Source organism: Dendropsophus ebraccatus, chromosome 1 (assembly GCF_027789765.1).
Source record: "Dendropsophus ebraccatus isolate aDenEbr1 chromosome 1, aDenEbr1.pat, whole genome shotgun sequence".
In the NCBI taxonomy this organism is placed as follows: Eukaryota; Metazoa; Chordata; class Amphibia; order Anura; family Hylidae; genus Dendropsophus; species Dendropsophus ebraccatus.
Window position 1 is genome coordinate 40834817 of NC_091454.1, and position 18138 is coordinate 40852954.

The 18138-nt window shown below is 47.9% G+C and overlaps 1 protein-coding gene across 4 annotated transcripts in view; it reads right to left on the reverse strand.

Moving 5' to 3' along the window:
* The window catches only part of LOC138773647 (uncharacterized), a 177846-nt gene extending 160107 nt beyond the window's left edge, over window positions 1–17739 (reverse strand). For 3 of the 4 annotated variants that reach the window (XM_069954133.1, XM_069954132.1, XM_069954130.1), the window contains exon 1: window positions 8586–8685. In XM_069954133.1, the coding sequence (XP_069810234.1) occupies window positions 8586–8618 (33 nt within the window). In that variant the 5' untranslated portion in view covers window positions 8619–8685. Of the gene's footprint in view, window positions 1–8585; window positions 8686–17585 lie in introns of those variants that run through there. The other variant, XM_069954131.1, reaches the window with a different exon arrangement.
* Window positions 17740–18138: the final 399 nt, after the last annotated feature.

The following is an 18138-nucleotide window of genomic DNA, read 5'->3' on the forward strand; positions in this document are numbered from 1 at the left end:
TGATCTTATAAGGGGGGGGTTGTATTTTTTTTCGAGGTATCGAACTGGTATTGAGTATCGAACTAAAAAATCAAGTATTGGTATCGAACTCAAAATTCTGGTATCGTGACATCACTACTGAGAACACGGTGGGCGGCTAGCTGAGCGCCGGCCGTGTTCTCTATGTGCCTCCCCCTGCCCCCTGCAGTCTCCTCCTCTGCTCTCCCTCCGCTCCCATTGGCGCCAATTTCAAATAGCCGGCACTTAGCTTTTGCTAGTGCCGGCTATTTAAGTATATAGATGCCGCTGTCACACTGACAGCGGCATCTGACCCCTCCTGAGCCCGCTCCATATACAGCGGGGGTCGGCTACTGTGTGTAACAGACCCCCGCTGCTGGTGTCTCTCTGATAACAGAGTCCGGCTCTGTTATCAGAGAGATGATTTATGCAGAGGAGCCGGAGCTGCACGGAGGAGAGCGGCTGGAGAGGGAGAGCGGGAGAGGAGGACGGAGGAGAAGGCTGGAGGGAGAGCGGGAGGTCCGGGAGAGAGGACGGAGGAGAGGGAGAGCGGGATGTCCGTGAGAGGAGCCGGAGCTGCACAGAGGAGAGCGGCTGGAGAGGGAGAGCGGGAGGTCCGGGAGAGAGGAGTACGGAGAAGGCTGGAGGTGGGGAGGATGAAGAGGGAGAGCGGGGGTCTGTGAGATCCGGGAGAGGAGGCCGGGGGATGTGCAGCACATGTGAGGATCCAGCCGGCTGGCAGGTGGGGGAGGTGGCCGGGACTGAGAGGAGCAGATAAGATCGGCTGTAGTGTGTGGGATCCTGTGTAACCTCCTCTTCTCTTCCTCCGCAATCTTGGTAACTGGTGCAGCAGAGCTGTCTTAGTGATGGGTGGTGCAGCAGAGCTGTCTTAGTGAAAGCTGATGTAGCAGAGCTGTCTTAGTGATGGGTGGTGCAGCAGAGCTGTCTTAGTGATAGCTGATGCAGCAGAGCTGTCTTAGTGATAGCTGATGCAGCAGAGCTGTCTTAGTGATAGCTGATGCAGCAGAGCTGTCTTAGTGATAGCTGATGCAGCAGAGCTGTCTTAGTGATAGCTGATGCAGCAGAGCTGTCTTAGTGATAGCTGATGCAGCAGAGCTGTCTTAGTGATAGCTGATGCAGCAGAGCTGTCTTAGTGATAGCTGATGCAGCAGAGCTGTCTTAGTGATAGCTGATGCAGCAGAGCTGTCTTAGTGATAGCTGATGCAGCAGAGCTGTCTTAGTGATAGCTGATGCAGCAGAGCTGTCTTAGTGATAGCTGATGCAGCAGAGCTGTCTTAGTGATAGCTGATGCAGCAGAGCTGTCTTAGTGATAGCTGATGCAGCAGAGCTGTCTTAGTGATAGCTGATGCAGCAGAGCTGTCTTAGTGATAGCTGATGTAGCAGAGCTGTCTTAGTGATAGCTGATGCAGCAGAGCTGTCTTAGTGATAGCTGATGCAGCAGAGCTGTCTTAGACAGATATCACTAACTTTATTTTTAACACAATAAAATAAAAATAGTCCAAAAATTGGTATCACTGTAATAGTGCAGGGGTATTATATTTCTACCACTGTATTTTTTGTTTTTTTATACTTTACTAAGTATCGAACTGGTATTGAGTATCGAAATAAAAAGGTTAGTATCGGTATCAAACTCAAAATTCTGGTATCGTGACATCACTACTCCAGAACATAATCTATTTCTCCGCAGCACATACTGTATAAGTAGCCCAATACAAATTAATGGGCCCTTAAAGGGGTAGTGCGGCGCTAAACATTTATTCACAAATGACGTCGTCTTCGGGAGGCCGGCCGAACCGCTCCATCCGCCCTTCATGCCGGCCCCCCTCTGCCGCGTCATAACTGTGCTCAGCCACAATTGGCTGAGCACAGTTACGCTCAGCCAATCGCGGCTGCGCAGCTGATGACGCGGCAGAGGGGGGCCGGCATGAGGGACAGATGGAGCGGTTCGGGGGGCCTCCCGAAGACGGCGTCATTGTCCCAAGATGGCGGACGGGGGTCGACACGAATGCGGTAAGTATAATGCACCAACACTTCTGGGTCTAGCGTAGGTGGGGGGGAAAGACGGGGAATGGGGCCATTCACATACATAAAGTTGTATAACTTTGTAATGTGTGTTATTTTGTGAATAAACACGAACTGGAGAGAATGGAACCGCTGCACATCCCCATCTATGGCTGATACTAATGCCGCTAGGCCTATATTAAAAATCAACACCAGAGTGTCTGTATACGAATTGATCAAGCCATATTGCCCCGTGTACCACCGCGCAGGTCCTCTGGTCCACACGGGTCCCTACGCTAACTCCACACCGTGTCGGTCAGCGACCGCCAACCCCGCAAAGCGTGCACGTGCAGGGAAGGGAGGCCATGGAACGGCCCTGCAACCCCAATGTCACAGGACCAGACCCAAAAAGCCCCACCAAAACCCAGTGAATTTTTGTAAATATTTTGTGATTAAATGTTTAGCGCCGCACAACCCCTTTAAACCGTACGGACAATTTCACAGGAGGTGTGACTAAAGCCAGATTTACAATTCAGGGACAGTGGGCACAAAAAGATCTGAACATTAGCTGATTCATAGCACTCTCCTTGACGTCTCCAACATTGCTGGGGGATTAATTAATTCATACTGAGAGGGGTCGACTATTTAAATTTTTTTCCTAAAATCGCAAATTCAATATTCAGAAAAAATGTGCAGGATCCTGTGCAGAGGACAAGATAACAAACGTAGCGCCCTCCTCTTTTACACTTCCTGGGTTGCAGCATGAGTAATTAAAGGGATATAACCCCCCCCCCAATCAATATGCGCACTCCTCCGCACCATTTAAAAGTTTACATACCATACAGTTCATACTTACCTGTATTAAACATGTCTTTGTTGTGTTTCTGGCAAAAAAAATGCTTTTTTTTTTTCATTTTTGGTGGACAGTGTAATCTAGGCAGAGATTCACATCCATTGATCCCTGTCTTGCCGCCTATGCCGGCACCATAGTCCCTGCCCTCTGTGACATCATCGGAATGGGCATCTTCTGGCGCAGACGCAGTCAGTGCAGATAAGTATACAGCAACATCACTGCCCAACTGCACCTGTGCCACAGAAGATGAATCCCGCACTCCAGAGCGGCCCATTCTTATGACATCACAAGGGAGGCAGGAACTACGATGCTGGTCGGAAGAGGGGGGCACAAGAGCTGTAAAGCCCTGCCCAGATGACACTGTCCACCAATGATAAAAAGCATTTTTGGCCAGAAAGACATGTGTTATACAGGTAAATATGAACTATGCAGTACGTAAAATTCTAACTGGTACTGACAACTGCACATATTAATAGGGGTGACAATATCATTTTATGCTCTGTATCACTTACATGCTGCAGCACAGGAAGGGTTAAACCACACTTTTCTCTTTGGCTTCTGTTTTGATGACTTCCAGAGCCTATGGGGGAGATTTATCAAACATGGTGTAAAATAAAACTGTCTCAGTTGCCCCTAGCAACCAATCAGATTCCACCTTTCATTCCTTACAGACTCTTTGGAACATAAAAGGTGGAATCTGATTGGTTGCTAGGGGCAACTGAGTCAGTTTTATTTTACACCATGTTTGATAAATCTCCCCCTATGTATCTAAGTCCATTCAGTGTTATTAAAGGGAACCTGTCACCCCCCGTACCGGGGTGACAGGCTCCCGACCCCCCGTTAGAGACCCCTATACTTACCTCATCCCGCCGGGTCCCGCTTCTGGATTCGGTCGGGTCCCGGAGATCTCAGCCGCTGCAGCCCGGCGCGCGCGCTGAGAGATGAGTCCAACACCCATAGAGAATGACAGGAGAGTCCAGCGCTCCGTCATTCTCTATGAGCGTTGGACTCATCTGTCAGCGCGCGCACCGGGCTGCAGCGGCTGAGATCTCCGGAACCCGACCGAATCCAGAAGCGGGACCCGGCGGGATGAGGTAAGTATAGGGGTCTCTAACTGGGGGTCGGGAGCCTGTCACCCCGGCACGGGGGGTGACAGGTTCCCTTTAACTGCTCAGCTGCAGTATCTAAACCTGTGTTTCCATATTTAATTATTGATGACAGTCTGTAGAGCTGGTTTATCTAAGGGCGCCTTTACACAGAGAGATTTATCTGACAGATATTTGAAGCCAAAGCCAGGAACAGACTATAAACAGAGAACAGGTCATAAAGGAAAGACTGAGATTTCTCCTCTTTTCAAATCCATTCCTGGCTTTGGCTTCAAAAGTCTGTCAGATAAATCTTTCTGTGTAAAGGCACCCTTAAGGTCCTATTCTATGTACCGATTATTGTCCGTATTCGGCCGATAAACATCCTGTGGAATAGAGGGCAACGATCAGCCGACATCGTTCATGTCGGCTGATCGTTGCAGCGCTTGTTTTCTAACCTCTTAAGGACATATGACGTACCGGTACGTCATATGTCCGCACTTGCACTTCAAAGCGGGGCCGCGCTGCGGCCCCGCTTTGAAGTGCCGCGATCCCGGGTGCGGCGAGTGGCCCGGGACCGCTGCTATTAGCGGGCACGGTCTGATCGCCGTGCCCGCTAATTAGCTAATCGGAGGCAGCTGTCAAAGTTGACAGCTGCCTCCGATTACCGGAGGCAACGTTTCCCTGGTGTCTAGTGGGGGAGATCGCTCCTCCGGGACCTTGTCCCGGAGGAGCGATCTCCGTTACTGATGCCGGCCGGGGACGCGTCCAAGATGGCGCCGTCCTCGGCTCGGCACTCGTTCGTTTTCGCCTGCAGCAGCCGAAAGCAAACGAGTGCCGATCTCATGGATCTCTGCAGCATATCTATGCTGCAGAGATCTCAATGAGAGATCCAAGTGTATATACTAGAAGCCCCCCTGGGGGACTTCTAGTATATGTGTAAAAAAAAAAATAAAGTGTTGTTAATAGTAAAAAGCCCCCTCCCCTAATAAAAGTCTGAATCACCCCCCTTTTCCCAGGTTTTAAATAAAAGTAAACAAATAAATAAATAAATAAACATGTTTGGTATCGCCGCGTGCGTAATCGCCCGAACTATTACTTAATCACATTCATGATCTCGTACGGTAAACGGCGTCAGCGCAAAAAAATCCCAAAGTGCAAAATTGCGCATTTTTGGTCGCATCAAATCCAGAAAAAATGTAATAAAAAGCGATCAAAAAGACGTATATGAGTAATCAAGGTACCGATAGAAAGATCACATCATGGCGCAAAAAAATGACACCTCACACAGCCCCATAGACCAAAGGATAAAAGCGCTATAAGCCTGGGAATGGAGCGATTTTAAGGAACGTATATTGGTTAACAACGGTTTGAATTTTTTACAGGCCATCAGATACAATATAAGTTATACATGTTATATATCGTTTTAATCGTAACAACTTGAGGAACATGCATAACAAGTCAGTTTTACCCCAGGGCGAATGGCGTAAAAACACATTTCCCCCAAATAAAAGAAATGCGGTTTTTTTTTCAATTTCACCACACTTTGAATTTTTTTCTGGTTTCGCAGTGTACTTTATGCAAAAATTCAGCCTGTAATTGCAAAGTACAATTAGTGACGCAAAAAATAAGGGGTCATGTGGGTTTCTAGGTGGAAAAATGCAAGTGCTATGACCTTTTAAACACAAGGAGGAAAAAACGAAAACGTAAAAACGAAAATGGGCCACGTCCTTAAAGGGCTAAACATGTTGAAAAACAACCGACTGACATAGCAGCGATCTGCTGCTGTTGCTCCATGGAATAGGAGCGGCGGCAGCAGACCGCCACTATCCTGTATGGGCTGCCCGCACGATCTAGCGATCACTCAGGCAGCCCCTCCCACACTCACCCTCCCCGCGGCAGCAGCGAGCGGGGAACGAGGAGCAAACGAGTGCTGACAGCGCTCATTTGCTCCTCTCGGTCGGCTCGTGGATTAGGGCCTATCATGAGCTATAGTCACTGCTGTGTTGGTGTATCTAAGCCTTTCCAGTTTACCCTGTGTGATACTGTCAGCTGAAAAGTTGTATTTATTCATATCCTGCTTGATAGTATCAACTCTATACCTAAGCTTCTTGAATGTGATGTGATTCAGATGAACCAGTGTATCTATGCCTATTGTGTGTGTAATGCTGTCTACTGAGCCAGTGTATCTAAGTATATTGTGTGTGCTACTTTATAAACCAGCTTTCAGGGGGGGGGGGGTGATGGAGGCTGTAGTCATGTAACACAAACACACACACACCAGCTACTAAAGGGATGATGGAGCCTGAAGTCATGTAACAGACACACACCAGCTATCAGGGGAATGATGGGGGCTGTAGTCATGTAACACACACACACCAGCTTTCAGGGGGGTGATGGAGGCTGTAGTCATGTAACACACACACCAGCTACTAAAGGGATGATGGAGGCTGTAGTCATGTAACAGACACACACCAGCTATCAGGGGAATGATGGGGGCTGTAGTCATGTAACACACACACACACACCAGCTTTCGGGGGGTGATGGAGGCTGTAGTCATGTAACACACACACCAGCTACTAAAGGGATGATGGAGGCTGTAGTCAGGTAACAGACACACACCAGCTATCAGGGGAATGATGGGGGCTGTATTCATGTAACACACACCAGCTATCAGAGGGGTGATGAGGGCTGTATTCATGAAACACACACCAGCTATCAGAGGGGTGATGGGGGCTGTAGACATGTAACAGACACAGACCAGCTATCAAGGGGATGATGGGGGCTGTAGTCATGTAACAGACATACACCAGCTATCAGGGGAATGATGGGGGCTGTATTCATGTAACACACACCAGCTATCAGAGGGGTGATGGGGGCTGTAGACATGTAAAAGACACAGACCAGCTATCAGGGGGATGATGGGGGCTGTAGTCATGTAACAGACACACCAGCTATCAGGGGAATGATGGGGGCTGTAGTTGCGTAGTTCCTGCTGTCAGGGCAGGGTGACCTGTGTTCGGGTGGCAGGTTAATCTGCAGGCTACAGCCCCCCCAGTGAAAGCCCGGCCGACCCCCTCTTCACCCCTCTCACATTGCTGATGTCCGCAACGGGACTGTCCTGCTGGCCCTGGCCTGCAGCCCCTCCTCACAGTTCTGTGCAGCCAGATGTAGTGGCCGTATCTCCTCCTGATCTCCCCCGCCTCCAGCCTTCTCCTCCTGTCTCCTCTTCAGGACTGCACCCACCGCTCTCCTTCTGCAGCCGCCGACCCTGCTCTGACCTTTGCACTAAAAGGTTAAATGACTGTAGCCATCGGGATTGCGAGCTGCAGTCATTAGCAGCCAGGGTCTGCTACACGCAGTAGCCGGCCCCTGCTGCATATGGAGCGGGCTCAGGAGGGGGTAATGCTGCTGTCAATGTGACAGCGGCATCGATACAGTTACATAGCTGGTACATGCGATAGCTGTGCCAGCTATTTGAAGTTAGCTCCACCGAGAGCGGAGACAGGGAGGGCGGGTGGACAGAGGTGGTGACACCAGGGGGGCCACGCGGAGGACATGGTAGGCACTCAGCTTGTTGCCTGCCATATCTCCTGCTGTATACTCTATGATAAGCTGCACTGCTGCACGGCTTATCATAAAGTATCGAATACCAAGAAATCCTGGTATCGAACCAAAAATATGCCCCAAAAATCGATAGTAGAATCGATTTTTCGGTGCATTGTGCATCCCTAACTACAAGCACAGAACAGGTCAGGAAAGACTAGCATTTCTCTTTTCAAATCAATTCCTGGCTTTGGCTTCCAAAATTGGTCAGATAAATCTCTGTGTTAACGCACCATTATAAACATAGAAGATTGTCAGCAGGAAAGACCACCTGCTCCATCTAGTCTAGTTGTGAGTAGTTCAGTCGCCCCAGGATCATGTAGGACAGAAGTCGGTCTGATAAAGTTCAGGAGTCGGAGCTGCGGCTTACCGACTCCACAGTCCTGTGGGTGTAGTGTTGAGTGAACTTGCCAAAAGTTCAGGTTCATGAATGTTCGTCTGAACGCTCGGTATTTGACTCCAGGAGGACGGAGAAGTTGTCCGCAGCACATAGACCGTATATGCAGACTGTGTATGGAATGTGAGGCAGGGGCTTTGGAAAGGGTGTACAGTACACCACAATATGACCCTCCACTACCCACATTCAATGGCTTGCTGCCGAAGTACCTGTGCACGGCCTGCAGGGGGCACCACCATAGGGAGTGACTACATACAGGGAAAAATGGGAGAAATGACCAAATGTGGTCCCTTGCACTAAGGCAACCAGGGATCAGCCATTCTCTACATGCTGAAGTTGAGGATTACCAGGAGGCCCAGCCTAAAAATACCAAATTCTGGTGCCCACCTGTGGTGTAAAAACTAAATTAACTAAAGAGATGGTGAAAACATGGACTACAGTCTAACAGGTGCTATACTGCCCAGAAAACCACTTTCACCATGGCCGTCTGCACGTGGCTCTGTATGTAGAGAAGCTGGGAGTTGTAGTGCTACAACAGCTGACGGGACTCTGGTCTACACTAACCCTCACGTTCCCTGTAAGGTGACCAGGCCTCCACACAGCCGGCTGCTGCTGCCCTGTTACCTTGCTCTTCCTTATATTCCTAGTCTTATCCATTTTCTGCTCCTCACTACGCGGCCTGACTTCTCCGCGGACCCAAACGCAAATGCTGACGACCGTTCTTACTGGCTGGCGGGAATAAGCAGCGCATGCGCACAAGACGTGAAACCTCGCGCAAAAACTGTCCTCGTTGATCGCCATGTTCTTGGAGACCAACGTCAGGATGAGACACTTGGGAATCAGTACGATTCCAATATGAACCCGTGTATTATTCAGCATGTCAGCGACAAGCGCTCTAATAACGTCTACGTTGCTGCTTTGTAGAACTAACACGAACGATCATTTTATAGCCGGATCCGATCCGTGTCATCAATGATGGGCGTTTCAAAGTGCCCTGACATAGCCTCGCTCTATTACTCGGTGTTCTGCTAATCAGCCTTGTTACCCTGAGGGTGCATAGCTAGGACAAATGCGTTATAACGGCTTCACTGCCGTTAAGAAAGAGTAATGTAATATATATATATATATATATATATATATATATATATATATATATATATATATATATATATATTATGTATGTATATACTCTCTGTGGGGGAGATTTATCAAACATGGTGTAAAGTGAAACTGGCCCAGTTGCCCCTAGCAACCAATGATTCCACCTTTCATTTTCCAAAGAGTCTGTGAGGAATGAAAGGTGGAATCTGATTGGTTGCTAGGGGCAACTGAGCCACTTTCACTTTACACCATGTTTGATAAATCTGCCCCTGTGTGTGTGTGTGTGTGTGTGTGTGTGTGTGTGTGTGTGTATATATATATATATATATATATATATATATATATACACACATATACCACTTTTGACTTTTTATTGCCCCCTATGATCTGTAGCATTGCCCCTTTAAAACCAATGTTCCTTAACTGCGACTCTCATTGTGCCATAATGGCCTTCAGCTGCCAGGGTATGGTGGTAGTTGTGGTTTTGTAACAGCTGGAGAGCGATGAGAAACACTGATCTAAACAGAGTGGTGGTCACTCACGCCCACCGTGGGCTTGGGTCCACAGGCCGCCACTATTGTCTTGTAAAGCCCCTTCAGAATGGAGTGGGTAAGCCGCTATTGGTTATTGACATTGCCAGCTGTGCCCACATACACAGCCTGACGAAGGACGTTCCGAAACGTGCGTTGGGGTGTTCATGTGGGTAAGGAAGCTGCACAGCTCATGTGTATGATGTTCTTACTTTGGTTATTTATTTGATTCTTTCTTTCTGAGGTGATTATCAGCTGATATTTAAAGAGGACCTGTCACCCCCCTGGCCAGGGTGACAGGTTCCCGACCCCCTGTTAGATCCCCCTATACTTACCTCATCGTGCCGGGTCCCACTTCCTGAGCCGGTCGGGTGACTGAGATTTCAGCGCCCGAAGCCCGGCTCGCGCGCTTACAGGAGAGTCCGATGCCCATAGAGAATGACGGAGCATCGGACTCCCCATTCATTCTCTATGAGCATTGGACTCTCCTGTAAGCGCGCGCGCCGGGCTTCGGGCGCTGAAATCTCAGTCACCCGACCGGCTCAGGAAGCAGGACCCAGCGCAATGAGGTACGTATAGGGGGATCTAACAGGGGGTCTAGAGCCTGTCACCCCGGCACGGGGGTGACAGGTTTCCTTTAAGCACTCCGCACTTTACTTCTCTATTTCTTCACCTCAGGAAATTTGACTTTGTAACAATTGTCCTATTCTTTTTGCATGCTTTGCCTTCGTTATTTTTACCTATTGCACGATGCATACAGCACTTTGTGATATATATAATTTGTTGGTCAAAGCATGTTCTCTATTCTCTTAATAACTCATGCATGAGCTGTGTGGTCTCCCTTTCCTTTTGTTGTGTTGTCAGTCTTGTGTTGTCCTCCTTTTTGTATAAAAATATTTTATGAAATTGTTGCTCTATAATCATGTTCTTTAAAATAATTGTCTCAATAAACTTTATTAATCATTTATAAAAATTGGTGAGTTGACTCTGTTTCTATGAGTTTTTCAGAGTGCATTTTTGCATTTTTTTGATTTTTTTCAGCAAAAGGTTTTTTTGGTTCTCATGTTTTTGTAGCGTTGCATAACCCCTTTAAAGGCTTATCGGAAAACATTTGGTTAGCTGAATTTCATCCTTTCCCAATGAATGCTTGTGGCTAACCCCCGCCCGCATTGCGGGGTTTGGCGGTCGCTGAACGACACAGTGTGGAGTTAGCGTAGGGACTCATGATCCACGGGACCTGCACGTGGTACATGGGGCAATATGGTTTGATTAAATTATATACCAACATCCTGGCGTTGGTTTTAAAATGTAGCCGAGAGGCATTAGTGTCAGCCATGGGTGTGATGTGTAGGAGTCCCTTTCTCTCCATATCGTATTGTTCACCAATGTCCGTGCAGTGTTGTTGGGATTATTGGCAACATTGTGTGGCAATTGGTGCAAATACAGAGGGCTTGGTTTTGGCCACAATGTGTTAACCGGCATGAGGGAACACAGCCTTAGGGTGGTATTACACGGGCCGATGGGGGCCCGAAAATACCTGTAAACGAGCAGCGATCTGCTAGATTGTCGCTCGTTTACTGGACCTATTACACGGTCCGATAATCGTTAAACAAGGGCTGCAGGGACATTGTTACCGATGTCCTTGCAGCCCTTGTTTAAACTACATACATTACCTATCCACGTCCAGGGCTGCTGCTGCTGCGGTCTTTTTCTCCACAGGTCCCGTGCGCTCTAACTTCAGAGTGGCCTGTCAGCTGACAGGCCGCTCAGCCAATCACAGGCCGGGACCGCCCGACGAAAATAGGTCCAAACCTATATCAACGATCAGCCGATGATCGGTGTCATTGGCTGATCGACGTATTTATTACATGGAGGGATAATCGGTCGAATCGGGCCGATTCGTACGATTATCGTTCCGTGTAATAGTACCCTTACACTTGTCATGCCCCATTAACTCTCAAGCTATCTACTGTATTCTGAACTGGCTCCAGGATCAGGTTCCAGAGTCTGCCCGGCAACAGTGACGTCTTCTGGCACAGGCAGCCAATCAGGAGCAGTCAATGTAAAGTCTATGGCGCCGGGCGATTCCCGCACTTTGGCAGCATGGCGGTTAACCCCCTCCTCTCCGGGGTATAGAAGACGGCAGCCATCTTGTATACAGTCTAGGGCCTGAGGCACTTCAATTACACCCATGGTGATATGGCAAAGTCTCTTTGGGGTTGCGGCACACTCTTGGGGACACACAATGCGATCGTAATCCTGTTCGTGACGCCAAATGTGATGCCCTGGCCCCTGGGGGCCACTTCCGCAGTGCTGTTGTTATGAGCGAGCAATAACCGGGGCAGCTGCAGGGTGTATACTTGTCACGGTATAGGCCTGAGGGCGGCACAGCTGTAGGGCCAGTCTGTGGAATCTGCGGGTGATGATGGGCATGCGATTCTTCGCTGCACCTAGTCAGGGCACCAGTTAGTGGACACCAATGCCAGGGTTCAGTAACAGCGGTTTTATTATAGATGAGGTAACTAGTAGCAACAGTTCTGTCCGGTATATAGCAGGCTTTGACAAACAAGGCAGGAGTGATGCTGCATAGGCTGGGAGAACACGTGCCGGATGATGGGAGTGGGAGTATGAGATAAGGTAGCGTTGCTGGGTGGATAAGCTTGAGAATAATACTTGCTGTGAATACTTGAAACGAGGATGAGAAACAATGGAATGACACCCAGATGAGAGAAGGAACTCCGGACACTTGAGCAGGCAGATACAGCCGAAGACTTGAATACAGCAGAGCACCTGATCCACACTTCTAGTGGTGAAGTGGGACCTGCGATATGTCCAACTCCTGTGAGGTAGGAGAGAGACGACACACACAATCCTTGCTTGGAAGCAGGGGGGAGACTCACTTGTTAGGAGGAAGTGGGAGACCACATGGTTGCCCCTGGCCAGAGCTAGTCGGCCATTGGAGGAACCATGGTTACAGGGCACTGGTACGGTCATGTGATCAGCAGCCTTGCATACCACTGTACAATGTAATAATACACAGGAATATATATGAATATGCATGAGAATACACATAACCAGAGAATACCAGGGGAATACTAGCAGCAGTTGCAGTGCAAACAATTACCAGGACAGGCATTGACACAGCAATAGAAATGAGCATAATAGGAGTAGTAGTCTGCATGTTCTGGGACACTGCACATATGTATGTATCTATGTCACTCGTCTGTACTGTATATGCGGATAGTATGTGTATGTGTCTGTATATGTGCATGTGTGTATCTTTCATGTGTCTGTACTGCATATATGCTTATGTGTGTATCTGTGCCATGTGTCATGGGCTTATTTGTGTGTATGAGTGTGTGTGTGTTAGTACTGTTGATATGTATATGTAATGTGCATGTGTGTTTATGTGTAAACTGCGCTCCTGACACACCTTCCGGTTCTGGGCTGTCCGCTCTCCGCTGTTGTCAGCGTGTTCCAATGACCACCGGTCAGCATAGACTCTATATACTGTCTGTGCTGACCATTTTTTTGTGGGAGCAGCATGTCAGTGGATGTTGTGGAAAAACTGACGACTGTGGGGAGCGGACGACCCGGAACCGTAAAATGCGGCGGCGGAGGGGGAATCAAAAGTTTGCTATGGGGCCCAGTCATTTCTAGTTACGCCCCTGACTGGGGGTTGACCTGGTACTAATTCCTATTGTACTGTGAGACCACAGCTCCATGGAAAACTTAATAATTGGTTGTGAAGCCACCAAATTGTCATCCACAACACTAACTAAGATAACTAATGAGGTAACTAATGTGGATAAGGCAAGACTATATACACAGCCGTCCAAAAGAGCTGTAAATCACCTTTTAAAATGTACGGGGCAGGAGATTGTTCAGGGTGTTGTACAGATCACACAGGGTCCCAGAAAAATACAGTGGACCTGGTGTCCATAGGAGCAACTCATCCTGGCACAGGTACAGAGCCAGTGGCGGACATACCGCATGTGCAGACGATTCGGGTGCACAGAGACCCGTAGAGGGCCTTGCCGCCCCCTGAGTACCACGGTACTCGGTTGGGAACGTCTCCTTTAGGCATCCCTAGAAGCTGCGGCCGTGCAGCTTCAAGGGATGTCCCTGCAGTGTGATGTTCAGCCCGCTGCAGGGTGAGCGGGCTGAACATAAGGAACAGAATAGAGCAGCAGCACCTGTCAGCGTCCTACTGTTCTATTCATTGTCACAGGCCGTGGGCACTTTGTGCTTGCAGCCTATGAGAGACCGGGACCTATTATTACTGTGGGTGGGGGGCTGTATACAACAGGGGGCCTTATTACTCTGAATGGGGGGCAGAACATAGCAGGGGCGTTATCTCTATGGATGGGGGTTGTACACAGCATGGGGCATTATAATTATGGGAGGGGGCTGTACACAGGAAAGGGCATTATTACTGTGGGAGGGAGGGGGACTGTACACAGGAGGGGCATTATTACTGGGGGGGACAGCATACAGCAGGGGGGGCATTATTATTGTGGGTGGGTGGGGGTGTGCACCAGGAGGGAGCGCCCCTGTACTGATACATGGTGTGCGTCAGGAAGGAGCTGCTCATGTTCGTCCACTAGTGTGAGGAGGCAGATCCAAGAAATGACCACCACCTATGTGAATGGGGCATCTCTACATACAACCAGCAGCAATAGCAGTATGGGAAAGACATTTTTAGACAGTAAGCCAATAGAAACCATGCCCCCTGTCTGTGTGCTGTCATGCCTGCACTCCCTAATGAGCTACCCAAAAATACAGCACCCCCAGCAGGGGGCATGGCTGCACTCCCTAATGTGTTACACAAAAATACACCACCCACAGCAGGGTGCATGGCTGCACTCCCCAATGTGTTCCGCGTAAAAACACCTCCAGGAGTGTGCATGCCTGCACTCTCCAATGGGTTACCAAAAAATAGACCCCGCTGGAGAGTGCATGTCTGCTTTTCCCAATCTGTTACTAAAAAATACACCACTCCCCAGTAGGGTACATGGCTGCACTCCCCTATGTGTTACCAAAAAAATACATCCCCCAGCAGAATGCATGGCTGCACTCCTCAATGTGTTACCTAAAAATACACCACCACCCCAAAGCAGGATGCATGGCTGCACCCCCCACTGTGTTAGCCAAAAATACACTCCCCAGCAGGGTGCATGGCCACACTCCCCAATGTTTTACCCAAAAATATACCCCCCAGCAGAGTGCATGGCTATACTCCCCAACGTGTTACCCAACAATACACCCCCAGCAAGGTGCATGGCTGTATTCTTATAAAGCACTTTTCTGTCTCCATTACCAGGTTAGCATAGAGCAACAGTTGTTTACAGCTAACCAGCCAGGAAAGTTTCCCGTGATGATGTCATCAAGACTGTAATGACATATATAGCCCCCAGACAGGAAAACAAGCAGTTAAGTTGCTGCCAGGCCAGATTAACCCCCGTCCAGATTATACCTGGGTATAAAATGGCCTAGGCCAGAGTATACCCCGGGGTATAAAATAGCCTAGGCTAGAGTATACGCCGGGGTATAAAATAGCCTAGGCCAAACTATACCCCGCCAGGCCAGAATATACTCCAGAGTATAAAATAGCCTAGGCCAGAGTATACCCAGGGGTATAAAATAGCCTAGGCCAAACTATACCCCGCCAGGCCAGACTATACCCCAGGGTATAAAATGGCCTAGGCCAGAGTATACCCTGGTGTGTAAAATAGCCTAGGCCAAACTATACCCGGTGTGTAAAATAGCCTAGGCCAAACTATACCCGGTGTGTATAATAGCCTAGGCCAAACTACACCCGGTGTGTAAAATAGCCTAGACCAAACTATACCCCTGGGTATAACATAGCCTAGACCAGAGTATACCCATCCAGGATAGAATATATCCATCTAATGTCGAACCAGGCTCATTATACCCCGGGGGATAAACTCTATACCTGGGGGTGTAAAACAGCGGAGACCATGCTATATCTCTCCGGGCCATAATGTTATTACTTCACTGGTTTTCTCACCCATGGCCCAGGCCACAGTATACCCCAGGGCATATATTTTCATACCCAGGGGTGTAATATAGCCTAGGCTATACGATAAACCTGGAGACAGTCTAGCCCAGGCCACAATATACCCCGGGGGAAAAACTTTATATTTGGGGGTGTAAAACGAGGCCAGACTATATCCCTCAAAGTTATCATGTCACTGGTTTTCTCAGTTTTGACCCAGGCTACAGTATACCCCAGGGGATATATTCTATACCAGGGGGTGTAAAATAGCCTAGGCCAGAATATATCCCTCCAGGTCATAATGTTATCACTTCACTGTTTTTGTCACTTTATCTCTAATTTGCTGAAAAGTGTGCACATTTTTTTTTTCTATCATACTCACACATAGCTGCTTCCTCTTGTTGAGAAATACAGTACAGTGCTTACATTGAACTGACAGTAGGTGGCGCTGTCCCATCACTGCATCATCTGAGGTTTTTATGGGCCGTGCAAAATTTTACTGTTGTTGCGCAAAAATCATAATTAGACGCAAGTGCCTTGATACATCTTGCAAAATTTATTGCACAATTTATGTGTTTTTTGCAGTCCGTTTTTTTTTATCCTTTTTTGCATACTGCCAACGCTGTGAGAAGTTACCTACTTACACACTACAACTTCCAGCATACCTCCTTAAGCAAAAAGAGGTATGCTGGGGGTTGTAGTGCACAGAGAGGTATGCTGGGAGTAGTAGTGCTCAAGGAGTTATGCTGGGAGTTGTAGTGCACAAGGAGGTATGCTGGGAGTTGTTGTGTCAGGTGGTTGCTGCTGCACAACTGCAACTCCCAGCATACCTCCTTGTGCACTTCAGCTCCCGGCATAACACCCTGTGCACTACAACTCCCAGCATAACTTCTTTTATACTACAACTCCCAGCACACCTCCCTGTGCACAAAAAGGTAGGCTTGGAGTTGTAGTGCAGAAGGAGGTATGCTGGGAATTGTAGTGCACAGGGAGGTATGCAAGGAGTTGTAGTGCACAAGGAGGTATGCTAGGAATTATTGTGCTAGGAATGTATACTGGGGGTTGTGCACAAGGAGCCCTGCCGGGAGGTAGAGGGGAGTTGAAAGATGTAAAAAAATAAATAAATAAAAAGAGAGAGAGAATAAAAGTGCTTTTAAAAATTATTAAAAAAATTCTAATAAAGGTTCTAATAATACCCCCCTTTTTCCTTTTACAAAAAAAAAAGTTAAAAAAAAGAAAAATACATGTATTTGGCATCACTGCATGCCTAATTGTCCAAGCTGTAAAATGTAACAAAAAAGTGATCAAAAAGTCACATAAATAAAAATGTGGTACATGGGGGCATCATATCCGCAGTCTGGGTAGGGGGCATATATTTGTATTTTTAAAGCGTAACTGTCATTTCAGGGTAATTTTTCTGAAAACAATAAATATCTATAGTACAAGTGATTTTAAGAAACTGCAATAGCTTTTAGTTACCAAAAGAGTTTCCTTCTGTACTGAAAAATCTGTTTTATTAGGTCTCCCCTCACTACAGAAGAAGCAGGATTTCTGTCTCCATTATTTGTCTAAGGAGAGGGGAGGGGCTGAGAGGGCTAGGCATTGACCTTTCTGACCTTGGAATCCAGGGTTTTAGGTGCCCAGACAGTCTACAAACAGCTGACCTTCATGTCTCTTCTTCCTGCTCACTCATCTCCCTCAGCCCCTCCCGCCTCTCTAGGAAATAATGGAGACAGCAGAGCCCGTCTTCACTTGCTTCTCTGTAATGAAGACGGATTTGCCTGATAAAGCACAGACAAGAAGTGAGGGGAGGAGGCTTAGAAATTGCATTTGAGTCCAGAAAGAGGCTTTTTTGCCTAAGAAAACCTATTACAGAGTTTCTTAAATCGCTTATACTACTGATTTATGCAAAACAAAAAATATATATATCTCATTTGAAAAAGAAAGATTGAGTATATTATAGGTCAGGCTTACTGTGGCGTTTAGATGGCTAAAAGCCATGTGCCAGTTCCTTCCGGTGTCCAAACAGCCTCAGTGGGTACAGACTTGCTGTAATGTCATCCATGGGGCCATCTGAGGCCTCTGAGGCTACAATGACTCTACACTGGTTGTATTCTGCCATGGTTTTCTATCACATATACATATCCAAGTGTAGAGTCAGTCCTGGTGGGATCAGTCTCACCAATGAAGTTGTATTTTGTCTCTCAAGAAAAACCAACAAGTCCTGAAGCAAAGTGAAGCCGCCATGATACTGATTGTAACACATATCTCTATAGCCCAATCATGGTATCACTCACTGATCACATGACCGTTGCCGTGCAAGCGGCCAGGGCAGGTGTGATGTTATCTGTGTGACTGTTGCTAAGCGACAGAGAGAGCTGTCTGCTGGACCAAGGCAGAGCCGGAGAAACAAGGAGACCTCCATGGAGAGCCCAAACAGGCGACAGGCCAAGAAGAGGCACATTCTGGATTCTGCAGTGAAGGAGAAGAAGCCACCAATCAAGATCCAGAAGAAAGAAGAAAAGCA